This window comes from Dama dama, chromosome 33 (assembly GCF_033118175.1).
Source record: "Dama dama isolate Ldn47 chromosome 33, ASM3311817v1, whole genome shotgun sequence".
Lineage (NCBI taxonomy): Eukaryota > Metazoa > Chordata > Mammalia > Artiodactyla > Cervidae > Dama > Dama dama.
Genome location: NC_083713.1, coordinates 57,441,381 through 57,465,045, shown reverse-complemented (window position 1 = coordinate 57,465,045; position 23,665 = coordinate 57,441,381). Strand labels below are relative to the sequence as shown.

The following is a 23,665-nucleotide window of genomic DNA, read 5'->3' as shown; positions in this document are numbered from 1 at the left end:
ATTTCAGTGGTCTAGAACTGAAGCTGTAATATCTCTAAGGTATATTTGCATTAGACCAGCCAAAAGAACCTAGAAAGTGATAGGAAAGCCTCTTCCTCCCCTATAGAGCCAAATAGCCAACAGCTTAGACAAGGAAGGGAGAAGAAACAGTAAGAGGAACACATTTATCAATGGACAACACAGCCTGTCATTTACATCACAGACACTGTCAATCTTAACACTTGGTAAACACGACTAGTAACCTAATTACTGGAAGGAACTTGTAACCCATGCCTGTAAACCGCATCAAGAACTCTTAGAACAAGATGAGGGCACAGCTGTCTATTGCCCTGGGCGGGGGGCTATGCTGACAAAAATCTGGGAGCAGCATGAGTACCTCAAACGTGCTTGCCTCTGAGTATCAACATCAAGACAATATAGAAATCCTCAGATGTGCATAAAAGTTTGCTCATCTCAGAGGCCCACTTGGTTACATATATTCCTTTGCTAGATTTTTGTGGATTTTGTTCTGTGTTTATTCTTCACTGAATTCATTTATACGCACTTAATACTGCAGACAATCAAATCATTCAAATTCCAGTCTATGGGACCCAATATACTTTCTACTACTCCTCCTGATAGGTTCTATTATGAAAGGCCAGATGTTCTTTTCATAAGTTTTCCTCATTTAATCCTCATGAGAACTTTATAAAAATAGGCATTTTGCCTTGATTTTACAGATGAGGAAAGCAAGTACAACCAAGCTAACTGTAATTTGCTCAAGGTCACTGGGATAAATTCACTTAGTGGAATCTAAAGTGATTTAGGTTCCTGTGCCCCTAAAGGAAAAAGAACAATGCCCAATTTTTATCTACAGGTTGAATACAAAATCTGATAATGAAAATCTGCTTACTGAATATATGACTCACAATCCATACCCATGAATCCTGACTTCAGATATGCTTTGTAATAAGGTTCTGGGTTATTTCTGGGAAAATAGTATATCTCACACAAATTAATATTTAATGGTGTCATTTTGAATTTATTTTAAAATTTTAATGATGATGTTGAAATGTTTAATGGTGATGTACCTTTAAAATAAATGATGATGTTGAATCATCATCCATACACAGTTAACAGTATGTGGTGTATGACATCTGATGGGCCAACTACAAAGTGTATATAGTAACACTAATTCTTTTCCTTACAAACTTTCTTTACATAAGTTATACATATATAACTATTCTTTAATTTATTTTGGGTAGGAAAATGGAAATTTAGTATTAAGAAAGATAAGGCTTTCCCCATTATAAAAACAAGCATGTGAATTAACATTTTGGTGTAACCTATGGCTACCACATTACAATGTAAGAACTTTATTTGCTCATACTGTTTCAATCACATTCACTTTTCCATTTTAAATATGCTGAACAACTCCAGATAAGCACTGACTGAATTGCTTTAGTCCAAATTAAGTCCCTTGTATGGGTCCTATCTTGTAGAGTCCCTTGTTTCTTTTGTTCTATCATCTTCTACACAGAAGTATTAGCATTTCTATTTGCCTTTAATTTCTAACACTACCTTGAATTTCAATTGTGTATCACATCTTAGAACCAACAGTCCAAAGAAAAGAGTCGTTAATAGTATCATTTCACATCAGAGGCTTATTCTATGGGCCACATAAAAATTCCTATTTATTGTAAATCTTGTTGATATTATTCCTTTATTGAATCATCATTATTAAAAATGAGATACTTCAAGTAAGTATATTTCCACATTTCTAAAATGAAGAAATTAGTGCTGAAAAGTCCCATGGTGCAGTGAGTTTACTCCAAGATTAAAAAATATATAGTATTCAATTCAAAGCAAAATTATGGTTTTCTTTTGCATATATACATTTAATATGATATAAAAACCCAGGTTCATTATTGGACTTTTTAAAAAGGTACTTCCAGATGACAAATTAAGGCCTCTCAAAGAAGTATAAGAGAACATGAGGAAAATGATTACTGTATGAAAAGATTAGCATAATGTATTGATATCTATGTGTAAATATGTAACATTATCTTCTAAAAGAATCCTTGTAGTTTGATTTTCAAAGATCATTTATGGGAATGACTCAAAGCTGTCTTTCAGCACCATGAAGTTTCATGTGATGAATTACAATGGTTAACAAAGGTAGAATGAAAACTAAACACCCTGCAGAGTAAATGAAAACTGCTGAAAATTAAATATTAAAGGCTTAAACTCAAGTCATTGTAACTATGAATAATGCCACAACAATGATGATCAGAGGAAGCCTCAGTACATCATATTACCACTGAAGCAATTGGTGTATCATTGGTGTATCAGATATTCACCAGTGAGAATAAGATATTATATGTATTAATTACATTAAGTTTTAAGCAACCTCCATACTTTAGATACTATAAAAAATTATCTTATCAAAAAAAAAACTTCTTCTCCAGAAAAAAAAGTTTCCTCCCTACCCTACATAAACCAAATGGATTCAATAAGATCAATAAATTTCTGATTTAATTTATATTATCAATCTATAATATTTTCTTTCAGGCTCATGATCAAAGATCCATTGTATGAGCACAGATTTGTCATATTAAAAACTGTAGTGATTAACTGTAAATATATATATATATAATATATATATATATAATAAAATAAAACTTACCAACTGGTTCCTTTTGATTTTGAAAGAGAATCTTGCTATTACTGCCATCCATATTTGCCATGTTAATTGTGTTGCCATCTGTCCAGTAGAGTTTCCTTAATTCAAAAGAGATATGGTTTAAAAATATTAGAAATAGACCTACTTGTTGACTAGACGCATTTGTTGAAGAACTAAGTTAATATTAAAGTAAATTATTGGTTCAGGATTTTTTTTTTTTTTCCAGGAAGTCCCCAAATTGTTGAGCCACTTGCCTGGGAAGAAGTACCACTCTTACTTTTTCCTGTCACTGAAGACCCATTATCTCACTTGTTTCTCCTCTACACCCATAACTGTCCCTGGGCTTCTCCAGGCAAGAATATTGGAGTGGGTTGCCATGCGCTCCTCCAGGGGATCTTCCTGAAAGAGGGATCGAATCCATATTTCTTATGTATCCCGCATTGACAGGCGGGTTCTTTACTACTAGTGCCACCTGGGAAACCCTTAACTTTAACTACATTAAATTATTTCCATTTAAAATCATTCGTCAATGTTGAATTCTCTTGATTTAGAAAAATCAGGTACCAGAGAAGGGAACAAAGTCATTTCAATCATTCCTGTTGAAAGCACTAAGGAGAAAGACTTTCTTTTAGCTCTACATGAGTTTTCTACATGCATACCTGAAGACTAACCAGAAGATGGGAGAATGTGATCTAACTTGCAGTGACCATAACATCAAATCACAGTAAACACGTTATTAACAACTGGTATTTGAAATGAAATTAACAACTTTTCTAGGCTTCTCTCTCTTCTTTTTCATTCTGAGCTGTCACTCTTTGTAAACATAAACTGATAAAATTTTACAGTAATATATAAAAATTTGATTTCATACAGAAAGCAGAAATCTTTAACCAGGGATCTCCTATAATTTCCATATTCACATTTGCCTTTTTTACTGTATAGCTTATATGTATATACACATATGTATATGTGTGTCTCTTCTGAATTCGACAATGTTTTTACATAAAATCAGAGCAAAGGTGTATAAAATTTTGAAAAACTTAAAAAAAAAAATCATACTTTACCCCCTGACTGGGTGAGCTGCTAGACACTGTGGCTTATCGATTCCGTGGATAATTGAGGTTTTCAAGGAGCCATCTAGTCTTGCCACATTAATTTGTGTTTCATCAAATTCTGAGCTAATCCAGTATAAATTACGTGAGACCCAGTCCACGGTTAACCCTCTGATACTTTGAATATCTGTACAACAGGAAAGAGAAAATCACAAGTGAATGAAATTTCTCATTCTTTTGGCTTTCCAAGTCAGTTATTTTCTGTCTCAGGGAAAATTTAATTTATACTTTAATTTGTTAGCTAAAATTGTACAAGATTGTAATCTTATTCCCTTATCAGCCTTTCTTAAAGCATGAATAATCATTAATGTCTTACTGCTGAGCCATTTGAAAACCTGAAGTAACAATTAGCATTGAAATTGCACTAACAGTCAATGACTCGCTAGTAAACACTAAGGAGCAGATGCAGGCAGAGGTCCTATGGGCCAAGGTGACCAAAATTCAAATTAGAGTAATAGCTTCTCTAGTTGGTAGCACATCTTTCTAGTCAGGGGAAAGTACTTGTGGGCCATCAACAAATGGGCCATTTTATCTTTTAAGTGCCAATTTGTTACTGAAGTTAAATAAAACAATTCAACTTTCTGAAAAGAATTACCAGAGAGTTGAACATCTTTAAAATGGATAATTAACAGAAATTTACTGAAATATGAGCAAAGAAACTGAAATTCTTTTAACATTCCTCCAAGGTGGATTCTAAAGAAATTACTGAAATCTAATTATGTTTTTATTCATTACAGCCAATATGAATATTTGGGTTGCTATTACTTGATTATTCAACTGGGCATCTTTTTAAAAAAAGATGGCTTAAATATAACTGCACAATTTAATTAAAGAAACAAATTAAAAATAAAGTGTTAAAACAATGGATACTAGGAAATCTTTTCAACATTTTAACAGATACACAGCTCAGTTCAGTTCAGTTCGGTTGGTCAGTTGTGTCTGACTCTTTGTGACCCCATGGACTGCAGCACGCCAGGCATCCCTGTCCATCACCAAATCCTGGAGTTTACCCAAACTCATGTCCATTGAGTCGGTGATGCCATCCAACCATCTCATCCTCTGTTGGCCCTTTTTCCTCCCACCTTCAATCTTTCCCAGCATCAGAGTATTTTCCAACAGGTCAGTTCTTCACATCAGGTGGCTAAAGTGTTGGAGTTTCTGCTTCAACATCAGTCCTTCCAATGAATATTCAGGACTGATTTCCTTTAGGATGGACTGGTTGGATCTCCTTGCAGTCCCAGGGATTCTCAAAAGTCTTCTCTGACACCACAGTTCAAAGCATCAATTCTTTGGTGCTCAGCTTTCTTTATAGTCCAACTCTCCCATCCATACATGACTACTGGAAAACTATAGCTTTGACTAGACGGACTTTTGTCGGCAAAGTAATGTCTCTGCTTTTTAATATGCTGTCTAGGTTGGTCATGCACAAGACCAGTTTAATTTCCAATTTGTAGTATTTGAATGCATTAACTGAGTATTGCCTTTATTTTAAAAAGTTTTATATTTCCTAGCATGCTGTACCTCTAAGGGTTCTCCAGACTCCTGTTACTCAAATTTATCAGACATTTGGAGACTGTGCAAATGAAGATTCTGATTCAGTAGATCTGAGAAGGCCCCTAAGATTCAGCAAGTTAAAACTAATTCCCAAGTGCTGCAGCTACTGCCCCAGAGCAGCGGTTCCATGCCAAATGCTTCTAGAAACGCAGAGTGGCTGCTACTTAGCTCATCTAATTTCTGTCTGTCCTGTGCTTAGTCATGGCTGATTCTTTGTGATACCATGGACGGTAACCTACCAGGCTCCTCTGTCCATAGAAAATACCAGGTAAGAATACTGGAGAGGGTTGCCATTTCCTCTTCTAGAGGATCTTTCCAGGCCAGGGATCGAACTTGTGAACTTTTGTCTCCTGTGTCTCTTGCATTGACAGGTGGATTCTTTACCACTGTGGCACCTGGGAAGCCCATCTAATTGCTACATCTTCCCTTTTTATAGTTTTTAAAAGATGCCATCAAGCAACATTTTCAAAAGGTGAAAACTCCAGATTTGTAAAACTTGCCAGCTAGTTCAAAATTTTAAAAAAGGGATTCCTGGCAGTTCTGGGTCAGCTGTGATGTGTAGTGCTGGCATAGGAGGCTCAACCTCAAGTTTACATCCCTGAGTCTTGACAGAGCCTGCCTTCCTGCTCAATATTCATTTCATTATTTCTAAATAACTTGTAATCACAGTGTCCTAAAAGGTATTCCCCATGTTTCAATTTATCCTCTAAGCAGCAACTTCTCACTCTGCAAGGTACCTTTCATCATTAATTTCTGTTAAGTTGGCAGATTTTGAATGCAAACTTCATTTCTCAACCCAATGCTGGAAATTTATTTGTATTTTTACTTATTCTCATCCAGTCTGCCTTTCACTGAGAAACAATAAGAATAATAATAACACAACACCTTTGTAAAGCTAGACCTTCCATGTCAGATATTTATTTTGCTTCACTCAGGATATTTTTTCTTCTTCCTTTACTCTCTGGACTTAATTGGTTACTGAGAAACAATAATGAGAATTTCTGGCTTTTGTTCTAGGTTGGGTCCCTATTTTTTGTCTTTAATGAAGTCACTTAAATTTCAGCTTCTTTCTCTTATCAGCACAATGAGACTAATTATAGATAATTCATTAGATGACGTGTGTTTATGTAGCTTAATTCAGGATTGAGGGATACTTTGCCAATCCAAGGATTTAATGTTTTCTGCCTTTTTATCCTGAATTGCTTGGTACTGCAAAAATAAAGTTTTTATTTCCTCTAAAATATATGCTATCCAAAGTTTGCTTGCTTATTTTTTTCCTGCTGTCTCTACTCCTCATAATTCATTTACTTGTTTCTGACTGACACCTAAACATACAACCTAGAGAATGCACTGCACTCTTAAATTGGAAAGCATAGCCAAATGCAATCTGTATGTTGTGCTTAGTCACTCAGTTGTGTCCGACTCTTTGTGACCCCATGGACTGTAGCCTGCCAGGCTCCTCTGTCCATGGGATTCTCCAGACAAGAATACTGGAGTGGGTTGCTATGGCCTCCACCGGGTATTTTCCCAACCCAGAGATCAAATCCAGGTCTCCCGCATTGCAGGCAGAGTCTTTACCATCTAAGCCACCGGAGAAGCCCAAATGTAAGCTATTAATGCCTGTTCAGTCCCTGTCAACTCTACGGTCTGTGCTGTCTCAAATCTGTTTCTATCTTTAATGTTGCAGAGCATACAGTATTTTCCTCTTTCAGGCAGTTGATTTAGTTGCCTCCAGGTTATTTTTCTGACTAGAGAGCTCCGGATCGTGACCTTCAATTGCCCAAGGTATTTGATTGCTTCCAACCACTCAAAGTCATGCTGAAATTCCTTAGCCTGGCTTTCTATATAATCTGAATATAACTGTCTGTCCAACCTTATTTCTCACCATTTTTGACCCATCATCTTACCCTTGAGTCATATTGACATTTTCTCAGATTTCCATACTTGTCCTGATCTTTCCAATCTATACAGAATTACCTGGACCTCATACCTATTATTTTTTCTAAAGCTCATGCAAAATAGTTTAGTTGATAGGCAACATCACCCTTCAACCACAAAATCTAATCAATTCTTCTATATGTTCCAGTCTTAAAGATTTTCTCTATCTATCTAACTCAATAGGACTGTATCTGGTCAATCCTTTTCTATGTAACATAATTATTTGTGAACATACTACTTCTTTCACATATACTTCTTGAAGATAGGCCCCTTGCTAATTTATCTTTATAGCTCTTCTTCTCAAACAACAATAACATTGCCTTCAAAATAAATAGCTTTTGATGAATTCATAATATGGACAAACTATAATTAGAAGGATATGTGAGCTAAGTTAAAAATATCAGATGTAAGATCCTCAAGAGTATTTTCAGGAGTACACATCTGAACATATTTAAGTAATCTCAATTCTCATTTTCTATCCTAACCCTTCTTCTGTCCATTAGTTTGGAGCTTCTAATTATCAGCTTTATGTCTAAAATAAAACTTATGTCCTTTTTGACCATCACTACTGCCCAAGTCTTATTGTTTTGAAATGTCCTAGTAAATTCACCATAAAGGGGTCAGGGAAAGAATAATAACTGAAATACATTTAATGATATTTTTGCTTTTTTTAAAAAAATACTGAAATAATGAATTGATTCAACTCCTTGTTTCAAGTCAAGCCAAGATCTCTGAGCAAATTTTTCAGAAAGTTCAATTTCCTATTTCCAATGACTCTCACTTCTTAAAGTAAGGCAGATTAGATATTCCTAAAAGTCTTCCACTGCCACAAAATTCCCTGATGTATGATAAACTAAAACTTTGAAATGTGTTGTTGAGATCATAAGACAGATGGAAAAATCTCTAAATGCTAATACACAACTGTATGTTACATAAAATCATAAAGGAAGCCAAGCAGGAATATAGAGGTTGGTATAGCCACAGGGGCAACAATTTGTAATGAAAATCTAGACCTTCCAGGATTACTAGTTGCTCAGTGCAAGAGTGTTCAGTGTTCAGTGTCGATACTTTAAACTGACAAAAAGTAGCAGAGTTAAACAAGTGTAATTCCAGGATATCATAATGGTCAACATCCTCAGGTGATTTAAAAAAGGAAAAGAAAAAAGAAAAAAAAAAGAAATATATATATATATATATATATATTTATATATACATGCTGCTTTAAAAGGAGCATGATTCTTTAAATAAATATAAAAATTTTTTTCTGTCTCTCTTCTGGGTATGAGAGAAAAAAATCTAAGCATAGGTCTGTGGTAGGGCAAGAGATGCATCCATTGTTTGTGTAGGGGAATGGTTCTTTGCTTATAATGACTCCTTTTTCTCCAAAAGAAACAAATTCAAATCCTCTAAGGAAGAAAAAATATTTTCTCCACCCAAGCATTTACAATTTCTACACTGAATTTGTTCTCATAATAGGTCAGAAAAATTAAAACACACACAAAGAATAAGACATAAGAGGAAGAATAAAGAGAAAAATAAAGAGTAGGTTTAAGTTTCCAAAGCCTACATAGTTTTAAATTATTATGTGTAACATAAAGAAAACTGAATGGATGATTTTAAAGGAAAAAAATATACTTCAAAATAATAAGCAAGGTGCAATAATTCATTTTTAAAAATCTTCTTGAAATGTATATAAATGAGAAGCAAAATAACTTAACAATATTAAAAAGAATAATTATTTAGATGCATTACCCAGCAGGTTAGACACTAGTAACTGCAAGACAACTTGTGAATTGCAAGACATCTGATGAACTGCAAGGCAAACTGTTAGCCAAAGAAAACAGAAACAAAATGATTGGATGAGTTGGAAGTTAGAACAAATAACTTACCACATATAGTCAGTTTCAGAAGGAAGGAATAAAGAGACTAGGTTAGAAAAATGGTCAGAGACAATAGTTGAGGCTGTTTTCTCCCTGCGTGGATGAAAGAGATGAGCCAGTACAGTTTAGATGGCTAAATAAATCATGAGGAAAAAGAAGAACTTAAAAGTATTTAGAGAGAAAACATATATTCTGTGGAAAAAAAGGAATGACAAATTAGACAAACACAGAGATTCTCAAGAGATGTGAAAAGATAGTAAAATAATATCTGGAAAGGACTGAGAGAAAATGACACTAAACTTTGAATTTGTATTCAACAACATTATATTCCAAACTACAATTCAACAATAAAATATTGATTTAAAAATGGGCAAATGACCCAATAGCCGTGTCTCTAAAGCAGACACAGAAATGACCAACAAGAGCACAAAAAGATATTTAACATCACTAATCATTAGAAAATGTGAATCCTAATGTGAATCCATAAGCACAAGTATATTCTACCTCACACCTATTAATTGAAAGTGAAAGTTGTTCAGTCGCATCTGACCCTCTGCCATACCATGGACTGTAGTCCACCAGACTCCTCTGTCCATGGAATTTTCCAGGCAAGAATACTGGATTAGGTTGTCATTCCTTTCTCTAGGGGATCTTCCTAACCCAGGGGTCAAACCCAGGTATCCTGCATTGCAGGCGGACTCTTTACCATCTGAGCCGCCAAAGAAGCCCTTCACAAGTAGGATGACTACTACTAATAATAGAAAATTAACCAACAAACAAAAAAAAAGAAAAACAACAACAAAAAGAAAATAATAATATTGGCAAGAATATGGAGAAATTGGAACCCTTGGAGCTGATCATGGGGATGTAAAATGGTGCAGCCTTTGTGGGAAATAGTATGGCAGTTTCTCAAAAAGTTAGAATTACCATATGATCCAGCCATTCCACCTCTGGGTATATAACCAAAAGAATGCAAAGTTCTCAAAGAGATACTTATACACCTATGTTCACAGTAGCATTATTCACAATAGCCAAGAGTGAAGCAACTCAAACATCCATTGACTGATGAATGTATAAACAAATTGGGATACACACATAAAATGGAACATTATTCAGCCTTAGAAAGAAAGGAAATTCTGACATGCTACAATATGGATGGACTTGCAGATATTGTGCTAAGAGAAAAGACCCATTCACAAGAAGGTAAGTACTAGACGATTCCTTTTTTATGAGGTACCTATAGTAGTTTCAGAAACATAGAATAGTGGTTTCTAGAAAATGAGAAGGGGGATGGGAAGTTGTTTCTTACTGGGGAGAGTTTCATTTTGTAAGATGGAAAGAATTATGGAGATTGGTTACACATTGTGAATGTACTTAACACTACTAAACTGTACAATTAAGAAGGTTTGAGATGATATTTACATTATATATATTTTACTGCAATTAAAATTATCTTTATAAAAAGAAGACTAAACAAAACTATTGTCAGATATTATATCAATAACAAATTCTTACTAAATTAAGATCATTGAAAGATATAATTCAGAGAGAAGGCCTTAAATGAAAGAGGGATGGAGGTAAGCATGCAAACTGGTTAACATGTCTGTAAATCTAAATGAAAATGGACTGGTTGTCAATTCTCTGCTTGTGAGAATCATCTTTTTTTTTTCTCTTTCTTTCTATGAAGCAGACTTACTGACACCAGCATCTTGGGAGTGGACACCAAGCCTTCTGCCCCAAATCAGGTATGCCCTCAAAGAGGAGGGGATTCATAACTCTCTGAGGGCAGCTATGGCTTCAGCCAACCAAAACTCATTTGCAGTGGTTTTGTTTTTTGGCAAGTATTTCTATATACTTGCAAGCAAAGCTTAAAAAAGCAAATTGGTAATATTTGTGAAAAGCTTTCTCAAAGGAACTCTGTAAATATTAAATACTCTGTTGCATTTATGAAAAACTCTGATCATAAAAGTATATATGTATGTGTGTATACATATCAATCTATATGTTATTATAGATATAACACATGATGGTGCACAAACTAAGAAAACATCAATACATCCACAATCCATCTTAAGGACATTACAAATACTTTAGAAATCTTTAATGCTCATCCTCGGGTATTTTACAGCTCTCCAACTCTGATCAACTGAGTATTTACCATGACCTTGGCTTTCTCACTTTTAACACATATGCATGCTTTCTAAATCTTTTTTTTTTTAAGAACATAGGAGCAGAATTATAACTTCTTGACTAATCCTTATATGCTTTACATCCCAACCTTATCATTATTCCTGTCTTAGAGAAACAAATCATTGCTGATTAGGGAGAAAAGTCTAAAGGAAGTCTCTTTTTATTTTCATATGGATCAATGTCTCTAATATCTTTCCAATTATTTGGTCAAGTATACCTTTTACATTCATCAGGTTCACTCTTGCTGTCTGTCATCTTCTTATACCTAGCTTTTATTTCAGATTGCATCAGTTCTACGATCTTCTAAGTGTATCCTGCCTGTAATTTCTCACTTTTCCAATCTAGTTATCAAGGTTATACCTGCATCATCTCCAAAGGAGTTTGACTGTCCTATATCCAGCCATAAAAGTCTTCAGCTGTTTTCCACTGTATTGGAAGGGGGAAAAAAAAAATACAAAAACAGCTCCTTCAGAGTAACACCCTCTGTTCTGCTAACATATTAACCTTCTAGTTTACTCTTCTATAAGACCTATCTATCTACAACTCACTACTTGCTCCTCTTTATACATGTGTGTCCACATCTTTGTGCTTAAGAATAGGCACTTTTTAAATTACAGATGTCTACATTCTTCCACCAAAAGTCTTCATGGATGAAAATTAAAATTCTATTCAGTTCAGTTCAGTCGCTCAGTCATATTGAACTCTTTGTGACCTCATGAACTGCAGAACGCCAAGTCTCACTGTCCATCACCAAACTCATATCCATTGAATTGGTGGTGCCATCCAACTATCTCATCCTCCGTCATTTCATTCTCCTCCTGCCCTCAATCTTTTCCAGCATCAGAGTCTTTTCAAATGAGTCAGCTCTTCACATTAGGTGGCCAAAGTATTGGAGTTTCAGCTTCAACATCAGTCCTTCCAAAGAACACCCAGGACTGATCTCCTTTAGGATGCACTGGTTGGATCTCCTTGCAGTCCAAGGGACTCTCAAGAGTCTTCTCCAACACCACAGTTCAAAAGCACCAATTCTTCTGCACTCAGCTTACTTTATAGTCCAACTCTAACATCCATACATGATTAGTGGAAAAACCATAGCCTTGACCAGATGGACCATTGTTGACAAAGTAATGTCTCTGCTTTTTAATATGCTGTCTAGGTTGGTCATAACTTTCCTTCAAAGGAGTGAGGTCTTTTAATTTCGTGGCTGCAATCACGATCTGCAGTGATTTTGGAGCCCAAAAATATAAAGTCAGCCACTGTTTCCACTGTTTCTCCATCTATTTGCCATGAAGTGATGGGACAGGATGCCATGATCTTAGTTTTTTGAATGTTGAGCCTTAAGCCAACTTTTCCACTCTCCTCTTTCACTTTCATCAAGAAGTTCTTAGTTTTTCTTCACTTTCTGCCATAAGGGTGGTGTCATCTGCATATCTGAGGTTATTGATATTTCTCCCGGCAATCTTGATTCCAACTTGTGCTTCTTCCAGCCCAGCATTTCTCATGATGCACTCTGCATATAAGTTAAATAAGCAGGGTGACAATATACAGCCTTGACGTACTCCTTTTCCTATTTGGAACCAGTCTGTTGTTCCATGTCCAGTTCTAACTGTTGCTTCCTGACCTGCATACAGGTTTCTCAAGAGGCAGGTCAGGTGGTCTGGTATTCCCATCTCTTTCAGAATTTTCCACAGTTTATTGTGATCCACAAAGTCAAAGGCTTTGGCATAGTCAATAAAACAGAAATAGATGTTTTTCTGAAACTCTCTTGCTTTTTCAATGATCCAGTAGAGGTTGGCAATTTGATCTCTGGTTCCTCTGCCTTATATAAAACAAACTTGAACATATGGGGGTTCATGGTTCATGTTTTGCTGAAGCCTGGCTTGGAGAATTTTGAGCATTCCTTTGCTAGCATGTGAGATGAGTGCAATTGTGCAGTAGTTTGAACATTCTTTGGCATTGCCTTTCTTAGGGATTGGAATGAAAACTGACTTTTTCCAGTCCTGTGGCCACTGCTGAGTTTTTAAATTTGCTGGCATGTTGACTGCAACACTTTCACAGCATCATCTTTCAGGATTTGAAATAGCTCACGTGGAATTCCATCACATCCACTAACTTTGTCCATAGTGATGCTTCCTAAGGCCCACTTGACTTTGCATTCCAGGATGTCTGGCTCTAGTTGAGTGATCACACCATCGTGATTATCTGGGTCATGAAGATCTTTTTTGTATAGTTCTTCTGTGTATTCTTGCCACCTCTTCTTAATATCTTTTGCTTCTGTTAGGTCCATACCATTTCTGTCCTTTATTGAGCCCATCAGTGCATGCACTATTCCCTTGGTATCTCTAATTTTTTTGAAGAGACTCTAGTCTTTCCCATTCTATTGCTTTCTTCTATTTCTTTGCACTGATCACTGAGGAAGGCTTTCTTGTCTCTCTGTGCTCTTCTTTGGAACGCTGCATTCAAATGGGTATATCTTTCCTTTTCTCCTTTGCTTTTCATTTCTCTTGTTTTCACAGTTATTTGTAAAGCCTCCTCAGACAGATATTCCCCATCTAAACATTCTACTTCGATTCAAGGCCTGTTACCAAAATCTAGATCTCACTGTTATTACTGACCTGTGTTTGTTCATTCTCTGGTCTAATTTTCATAATAGCTTTTATTGTCTAAGCATTTTTCTTACTGGGTAAGAAAATAGAGGAAATGAATGAATCGTTAGTACTCACTGACAAAATGGTTGGCGGAAGTAGAAAACAATTTTATATAATAATGGAATTCTACTCTGAAATGGGTCCAGTTAGATTCAAAGTATCATCGAGAATAAAATTTATATAGTAAGAATACTATCTAAAGGTGTGCATTTCAAATGATTTATATTTTTGCAGTTAAAACAAGTATATCATATAATTTCCTACTATCACTACAGATAGTGATTGTAGCTATGCAATTAAACGATGTGTGCTCATTAGAAGGAAAGCTAAGATAAAGCTAGACAACGTATTAAAAAGCAGACACATTACTTTGCTGACAAAGGACTGTATGGTCAAAGTCATGTGTTTTCTAGTCGTCATGTATGGATGTGAAAGTTGGACCATAAGGAAGGCTGAGTGCCAAAGAATGCTTTTGAACTGCAGTTTGGAGAAGACTACTGAGAGTCCCTTGGACTGCAAGGAGATCAAATGAATCAATCCTAAAGGAAATTAACCCTGAATATTCTTGGGAAGAACTGATCCTGAAACTGAAGCTCGAATACTTCAGCCACCTGATACAGAGAGCTGACTCATTAGAAAAGACCTTGATGCTGGGAAAAATTGAAGACGGGAAGAAAAGGGGATGACAGAGGATGAGATGGTTGGATGGTATCACCAACACAGTAGACATGAGTTTGAGCAAGCTCCAAGAGATGATGAAGGACAGGGAAGCCTGGTGTGCTGCAGTTCATGCGGTTACAAAGAGTTGGACATGACTGAGTGACTGAACAAACTACTTTAGAAAGTGTTGTTTATAGAAATAAACTTCCAGCTTATATTCATCTTTCTTATATCCATTTTAGCTTCTGCTAAACTCAACCTAACAGTTCAGTTTATTCATATAGTAGATGACTAGTACTAAAAAAAATACTTTGTTCAAGCAGTTGTGCTTGCTCAAAGTTGAGTCTTAAATTTTTCAAAGAAGAACAATGTATACTTTGTCCTAGAATAATCAGATACAATGGGAGTCTTTTACAATTAAAAAAAAAATGGGATTCTATCGATGGTGACCTGGAATTTCATAAGATTGTCAACATATTTTCAAAGTGTTTCCTTATGTTTCAGAATAATAAATAAAAGCCTTGATGAGAGGGTAAAGTAAATCCTATCCTTCATCCATTCCACAGAGTATACTGAGTGTATATTTAGTGAGCACTGGAAAGGGATATTGTGCACAAATCATTTGGTTGCTGTAAAACTTCTCTCTACCTTGCTGAGGTCCCTTATGTGTAAAAAAAAAAAAAAATAAAAAGACATTTAGGGGAATAAAAGAGGATAGCTGCGGAGTCAAAAGGCCTAAATCCAAACTTGGATAGACAAAGCTCTACTATTTCCTAGTATAGTCACCCTGAATAAAATGCTTCCTCATATTTAAAAATAGAAAGTAATACTTACCTTTCAAACATTATTTGAGGGATAAAGGATAGATAAAATAAAATCAGCATAGATACAAGTATGAAAACTCAACTGTGCTACTCCTGGCTTATATCAGGAGCTTTAAGGTAATTTTCTTTTTTGTTGCTCTGTTAATCATAAGCAATACTTCAGAGTTTTGGGGGATACCCTTTTATTCTATAAGGTATAACTCTAGGCAGCACTAAAGTCTTTGACTGTGTGGATCACAACAAAATGTGGAAAATTCTTAAAGAGATGGGAATACCAGACCATCTGATCTGCCTCTTGAGAAATCTGTATGCAGGTCAGGAAGCAATAGTTAAAACTGGACATGGAACAACAGACTGGTTCCCAATAGGAAAAGGAGTACGTCAAGGCTGTATATTGTCACCCTGCTTATTTAACTTATATGCAGGGTACGTCATGAGAAATGCTGGGCTGGAAGAAGCACAAGCTGGAATCAAGATTGCTGGGAGACATATCAATAACCTCAGATATGCAGAAGATACCACCGTTATGGAAGAAAGTGAAGAAGAACTAAAAAGCCTCTTGATGAAAGTGAAAGAGGAGAGTGAAAAAGTTGGCTTAAAGCTCAACATTCAGAAAACTAAGATCATGGCATCTGGTCCCGTCACTTCATGGCAAATAGATGGGGAAACAGTGGCTGACTTTATTTTTTGGGCTCCAAAATCACTGCAGACGGTGACTGCAGCCATGAAATTAAAAGATGCTTGCCCCTTGGAAGAAAGTTATGACCAACCTAGACAGCATGTTAAAAAGCAGAGACATTACATAGTCAAAGCTATGGTTTTTCCAGTAGTCATGTATGGATGTGAGACCTGGACTATAAAGAAAGCTGAGCGCTGAAGAATTGATGTTTCTGAACTGTGGTATTGGAGAAGACTCTTGAGAGTCCCTTGGACTTCAAGGAGATCCAACCAGTCCATCCTCAAGAAAATCAGTCCTGAATATTCATCGGAAGGACTGATGCTAAAGCTGAAACTCCAATACTTTGCCCATCTGATGCGAAGAACTGACTCATTTGAAAAGACCCTGATGCTTGGAAAGATTGAAGGTGAGAGGAGAAAGGATGACAGAGGATGAGATGGTTGGATGGCATCACTGACTCAATGGACGTGAGTTTGAGTAAGGTCCAGGGTTTGGTGATGGACAGGGAGGCCTGGCATGCTGCAGTCCACAGGGTTGCAGAGTCGGACTCTACTGAGCAACTGAACTGAACTGAACTGAGGCAGTACAGGAGTACTCAAGATGTGCAGCTGAGTCCGGCGCTATATTAAAAGGATAAACCCAGCCTATTGAAATGAAGTCCCAAGTCCTATTATCAGCAGGAAGGCTGATAGGAGCTCTAAACATACAATCCTAAGTAAGAATTTATCATTTCCTCTCTGGTTTAGATACTAAGCTTTAGTTTCTGTGAATGTCAGTTTTCTTACCTACAGAACAGAAATAATTCTTAATAATAGTTTCTCAAAGTTTATATGAGGTCACGGTATTTGTCGTATTAATGACACCTATTATTATATAACATGTCAGAAAAATAAACCTTGAGAGCATGAATAACTGAAAACATTTGGGCCAAGCAGTGACTCAAGTATAAGAATTAACTGCCACCAGTAGGTAGGGTTGCAGGTAACTATAAACCCTTTTGCCAAGAATTGTTAATTATTTCTTTTTGAAGAATAAAATTACATCTTGGTTACTATTAAATATATATATTAATTTATATTAAAAATAAATAATGAATACAATGAATGTGCCTATAGTCATATATTAGTGTTTATCTGTTGATGAAATTATCTGCTATCTGTTATCTGCTACAACCGACTGTAACAAAGAGCTCACGTGGGTAATACATACATTAAGAATAGCTTAGTGTTTCAGGAAATGGAGAATGACAAGGCAGGCAAACTATTTCTAATCCCCTTCATAAAACCTTGATCCAAAGAGCCTCAGTGTTTTCATCAGAAAATGGTCTAACTGGAAGAAAAATGGGGACTGCTTGGGGCAATGGATAGATGGGGTCCTGATTTTTGAAGGTGGTTTGACATTAGACTTGGGCTGAGAAAGGTAAGAAGAATGTTTCAAGAAAAATTCCAGTAGACGAAGGCTAATGAAGTGAGAAAACAGAGGGCAACAGTATAAAAGGTAAGAGAAAGGCCAAAATTTCATTTGCATGGAATCAGGAATCAAAAAGATGAAAGGATAAAATAAAGTACAATCACTGGCAGGATTTGAATACTTTGATGAGCTAAGAAGTTGAACTACCAAAAGGTTATCTAAAGATTCTCTTCTTATGGAAGGACATATCAGTCCCTAACAAAGTTTCATTCTTGAAGAAAGGGAAAGGCAATGTTGTTCAAATTTTCGGGTAGCCAGAGACTAAGTAGTTGTCCTTGACAATGCCTGTTCCTCAATTTTCATATTCAATTATTTCAAGTATTTACTCTTTGTAATCTCAAAAATCTTTCCACATTCCACTGTTTCTTTGGTTTCCACCCTTTCCAGGCTTTCATCGCCTTTGACTACAACTGCTATAGCAAACTTATTTCCCAGAGTTCACTGCTTATCTATCTTCATCCTAGATCTCTTCAACTCTCTACTAAGAATAATATCTAGAGTGATTTTTCCAAAATAAAACTAATCATGTGGTCATACTCTCCTTAAAACATTTCCTCAGTTCTCATTATTTTCAGTTATTAACATAAAAATAAACAATTTATCCCACATAGGCCGGTATGATTTGGTTCTGATTATTATTTTATTTTTTTTATATCCATCAACTTGTATAACTCCCTCTTCTGTACTTCATACTATTCAGTCTGTTCTGGTCCTCCTTCAATTTCTTATCATATAGAACATATTCCAATATTTTACAAAATGATTGAATTAATAATAATTATTCCTAATGTGTATGCCTATTATTAGTAAGAAAATATTATTGCTCAATTTGTGGTTAATAATTATAGAGTCTGCTAAATGGAGATAATTGTGATTTTCTCAAAGATAAACTAACCAAATTGCTACTAGCTATCAATTTATATTTAGAGACAGAAAATTGTTCCCCAATTTTTTTTTTTGAGGTAAAAATATCTTTACTTTTTACAATTCATAGAGCCTTTGGAAAGTACTTAACATTCATGATAAAATATGTGAACAATTTTCTATTAGATTTTGATGAACTTGTGAGAAGACCACTGAGCTATCAGTCAGCTAATCAGTAAATAATTATTTTTTTCCTTTGCACCTATGAAAAGTCCTGAAAAAAAAAAGAAATCTTTCCATTAGCTTTTTTCTCTTCTCTTATAGAACATTTGAAATAAATATTTGAACAAGCTTATAACCAATTCATTCAAGTTTCATTAACAGTATTAACTTGAGATGGGTAAAGAGCTAGCATAAATACAAGAGTACTTGAGTGCTCAAATACTCTCAGATCTACTAATGGTACTCAAACCAGTCTTCCAGTAGTATGTATGGAAACTGTTAAGAAACAGCGTAAATTTAAAACCTGTACTTTTATTGCTTTCATTACGAAGTTAATCATTGCTCAAATAACATCTGATTTAAAATTTTCAGTATTTTTCAAGGCAGAGGAGTTTGATATATCTGTTTGAGTCACTGATTATGCCTTTCTCCATGCATGCATGTGTGCTCAGTTGTGACTAACTCTTTGCAACCCTATGGACTATAGCTGCCAGGCTCCTCTGTCCGTGGGATTTTCCAGGCAAGAATAATGGAGAGGGCTGCCATTTCCTTCTCCAGGGGACCCTCCCAACCTAGGGATTAAATCCCATCTCAAAGTCTTCTGCAATGGCATTCCTGGGTGGCTCTTTACCACTGAGCCCCCTGGGAATGCCTTCCTCTGCCTTCCTTCAAATCACTCTATCATGCTTCAAGGAGGGTAATTAGTTCAGTCTCTCAGTTGCTCTGTCATTCCGACTCTGTGACCCCGTGGGCATCAGCGCGCCAGGCCTCCCTGTCCATCACCAACTCCCGGAGTTTACTCAAACTCATGTCCATTGAGTCAGTGATGTCATCCAACCATCTCATCCTCTGTCGTCCCCTTCTCCTCCTGCCTTCAATCTTTCCCAGCATCAGGGTCTTTTCTAGTGTCAGTTCTTTGCATCAGGTGGTCCAACTATTGGAGCTTCAGTTTCAGCATCAGTCCTTCCAAAGCATATTCAGAACTGATTTCCCTAAGGATGGACTGATTGGATCTCCTTATAGTCCAAGGGACTCTGAGGAGTCTTCTCTAACACCACAGTTCAAAAGCAACAATTCTTCAGTGCTCAGCTTTCTTTATAGTCCAACTTTCCCATCCATCCATGACTACTGGAAAAAACAGCTTTGACTAGACGGAACTTTGTTGATAAATTAATGTCTTTGCGAGGACCATGAGACTGAAGAAAAAGTGTGCATTGTTTGATTCTGTAAGTCATGGCAAACAGCAGGCACTCAACTAAGATTCACTCAATAAAACAATAACTGACCCAGAAATCACATTATACCAAAATTAGAGCAAAAATGAGGATAATTCATGCTAAATATTCAGAGTTCAACCACTGCATTTATATGTATGTCTCATTTCAGCTATATTTTCTACTATTGGAAAATTTACTCTTTTCTCTTTTTAAGATTTTTAAATTAAAAAAAAATAATTAAAGGTTGTTAATTCAACAACATTACGAAAAAACTATGATTCAACCTGCTGGGTCAGGGGAAGGATAGGAACAAGTTTTCTCTCTTATTTGTTTAGTCTAGTTCTATAAAAAATAAATGCAAAAGGAAGTTGATAATAAGCTTGAATCAGAGCAAACAGTCTTTACCAATATCCTATATTCTTCCTGGCAAATACAACTACCCCCAATAGCCAAAAGGAGTCTTCAAATCTGTTTACTTAAAAATCTGTTAATTTCAAGATCCATTCTGAATTTGTTTCTTCTTGCTAAGCTAAATTTCTAGTTATCAGATGACTATATTCAGGATAATTATAGCATTCAACAATTGTTAGAATATAGCTTGTTATTAAATCATTGAATAATCAATTCCAACTTTCAATTAACAACATAGAATTGGATAATAGAAAAAGAATACAAAAGAGACATAGTTATTACAGACTAAATGACAAACATTTTTAAAGTTGTATAGTAGAAATCTTTTACCTCTTGAAATAACAGTTTCTAATCCAGTTCCATTAATAAAAGCCCGTTTGATGGTTTGCGTCTTAATGTCTGTCCAGTATAGACGTTCTTCAGAAGCATCAAAGTCTATCACAGTAACATCATCAATATCAGGGACTGTAAAGGCCGTGATAAAGTTAAAATATGGATTATCAATATCCACCCCTCTGATTTCAGAATGTCGTGCATATAGAAGAAATTTCTTCATTTCTAGAAATGAAACAGAAATGTATTTTTCTTTATAAGCTTGGCAAGTTTGAAGCAGCCTAGAAATTCTAAACATTTGTTGATGATTTAATAGGTTTTTAGCATATGAAAAACATGACCAAGATTTGATAAAAATATGAAAAATAAGTTAAAATCCTTACGTCATTTTTCTTAATGCCAAGAAATTATCAGTAATTGATCTGATCTTAGAATTTCAAGCAAACTTTTTAAAAGACATGCACTTTACAAATCTCAAATGACCACATTTGTCTTTGTTTATAATCATAAAAATATTGCAGGGTAGTAGATGCTTTCTGAAGGAATCTAAGAACATTTTTCTCCATATGATCTTTGAATAAAATGAGGTTGAACATTGCTTTTAAAAATCATGTTCATTTTTTTCATATCAAAATTAGGCTAATGTTAAAGCCTAACATACTGTAAATTTTTGTGAACCTGTAGTAACTAACATTGTGAGGCACTCTATTATTTTTACTTAAATAGGCACCTTTCTTGCACCAAGTTTGTGAAATATTGGTAGATTTAATAGAAAGAGGAGTCACAGATATTCTATACTCTTGTTTTTCTCCTTTGGGGTTATTGTTGATATTTGAGATATGTTATTATTGTGAAAATTTATTTAAAGCCAAGGGTACCTAAATTTCTGAGTTAAAATTTGATGAATACACTTTCATTGGCCCTTCAAAGTAATTGGTTTGCAAATCAACAAAAATTACTAATAAAATGAAACAAAACACAGTCTGCTTTTCATTCACAAATTTTAGTATCAATTTTTGGTTTAAATAGGCTGCTACAAGTTTTTTTACAAATCTTCCAAAATTATATATTTTACTTCATATATTCTCCCTTCAAGTTGATAATCCCCTATAAAATGATGCTGAAGTAACTTTAGGAGAGCAGGAGGAGATTAAAGCTGTTAAGCACATCTTTGTTATGCGGGTTACCTACATCATCATTTTTTGATAATGCATTTTCACTTGCAAATCTCCCTGCTCCGTAGAGATAAACTCTGCTAACACACGAAATAAGAAAGTAGCAAGAAAAAAAGTGAATAAGATAACAAGCAGCAAAGTGCAGCCTATCACATGTTTAAAGAATTTGTCAGTGTCTCCCAAAGTAGATGACTCATCAATTGAGTGAAAATAGCACCACCTCAAAATGCTGGTTTTTAAGGACATTAAAAACCTCTCCTGCTTTACTGTGAGGAAAATCCAAATGCTAATACAATCTGAGAGGATTCACTTTGGAGTTCCTGTAAGATCTGGGAGAAATTTACCATAGCAAGTCTTCTTGTTGGAGGAAAGCTTCATCAAATGGGGGCACGCACACGCAGCACTCCTGTTATGATTGATCAGACACATGTGCGAGCAGGGGCCTCTGCCATTGTTAGCTGCACAGGGATTGGGAGCTGCAATTAACAGTGAAATATTAACAGTGAAGAAGGAAGAACACGTTAGCGGGCCTCCGAGGGTGACAAGGGTTATTCACTTAATGATTCAAAGTGAAGTTCCCTAGATAGCACACATTACTCAAGGGATTAATATGACAATAATGACAATCATACACAGTTATTACATTAATAAAAACATTTTTCCTCATCAAAGATAACAACTAAGATAACTCCCTCAAGTTCCTCTAAGATGAATGATATTCATTCTATTGCCTTAGAAGCAAAGGGTTTTTTTTAAGTATTTAGTCTGAGAAACAATCAGGAATAGCTATTAAATTTTGTATAAATTAAACTCAGGTAGATGATCATGCAGGTGTCAGGAGTTCCAATTGAGAAACTGATATTACATATACTGAGTATCCTTTCAGGCCATTTCTTTTTCAAATCAGAGGCCTATATGAATAAAAATTTCATCTTCCTTTATTATAAAGACGTCTTTTTTTGCTGTATTAACTTATTCCATGGCTAAATATTGCTACATACTCATATTTACTATATTACATCGTATACAAAACTTGATATCTTCAAATTTAAAATGGAATATTAAATTTTGTGTTTGATCTCATTCTCTCATTCTTTTGTGTTTATTATTTTGTCATTGTTAGGTAGTTAGAATAAGAAAAAGGAGTCCAGAATGGCAGTGGCTAAAAGACAAGGAAGGGAAAAGCCTGTGAAAATAGAACAAAGGAAGGTCCGAGGACTGGAATGAGGACCTCAGGTAGAACAAACAGCACTCCTGGCTAGTCCAGTTTACATAGGGCAGGCCCGGGGGAGGAGAAAAAACATATTAAAAGAGGAGCCAAAGGCCTGGAGGTTTCTCTCTCTTCTCTTCGAGTCTTTTGGGTCATCACGCCCTCACACCTAGAGGATGTATTTTCCTTTATTTTCTAAATAAAACTGAGTTGTAACATGGAGCTGTAACACTGATCCATCTGAGAGCTGTAACGCTGGTCCGTCACTTCAAATTTTTGTTGTGACGAGACAGAACTAAGGAAATACACACTCCCCAGACATCGTCATATCTTTTGGATAAGATTTTAATCTCAGTTGATCCAATGTTCTCTTAAATATTATTTTTATAAAGCCTATCTAGTAGGACAAATTCTATAGAACTATGCTGGTCAACTGAGGGCAGAAAAGAATTATACCTTCTGATTTCAGCGGCAATACTTTAGTCTTCAACTAACAACATTTTGCTAACAAATGGATCTATTTCTCAGAGTAGCAATATCAGTCTTATAGACTTTTAAACCACAAAGAATAAAAATCAATAGGTTATAATAAGAATTTAGAGGTTAGAGAAATTAA

At 35.4% G+C, this 23,665-nt stretch overlaps 1 protein-coding gene across 1 annotated transcript in view; it reads right to left on the bottom strand.

Moving 5' to 3' along the window:
* Positions 1–23,665, bottom strand: part of LRP1B (LDL receptor related protein 1B) — a 1,867,078-nt gene that overhangs the window by 671,027 nt on the left and 1,172,386 nt on the right. Inside the window, exons 28-31 of the mRNA XM_061135390.1 lie at positions 22,184–22,315; positions 20,662–20,889; positions 3,727–3,901; positions 2,666–2,760 (exon numbers count right to left, since the gene is read on the bottom strand). Coding sequence (XP_060991373.1) covers positions 2,666–2,760; positions 3,727–3,901; positions 20,662–20,889; positions 22,184–22,315 — 630 coding nt within the window. The remainder of the gene's footprint in view (positions 1–2,665; positions 2,761–3,726; positions 3,902–20,661; positions 20,890–22,183; positions 22,316–23,665) is intronic.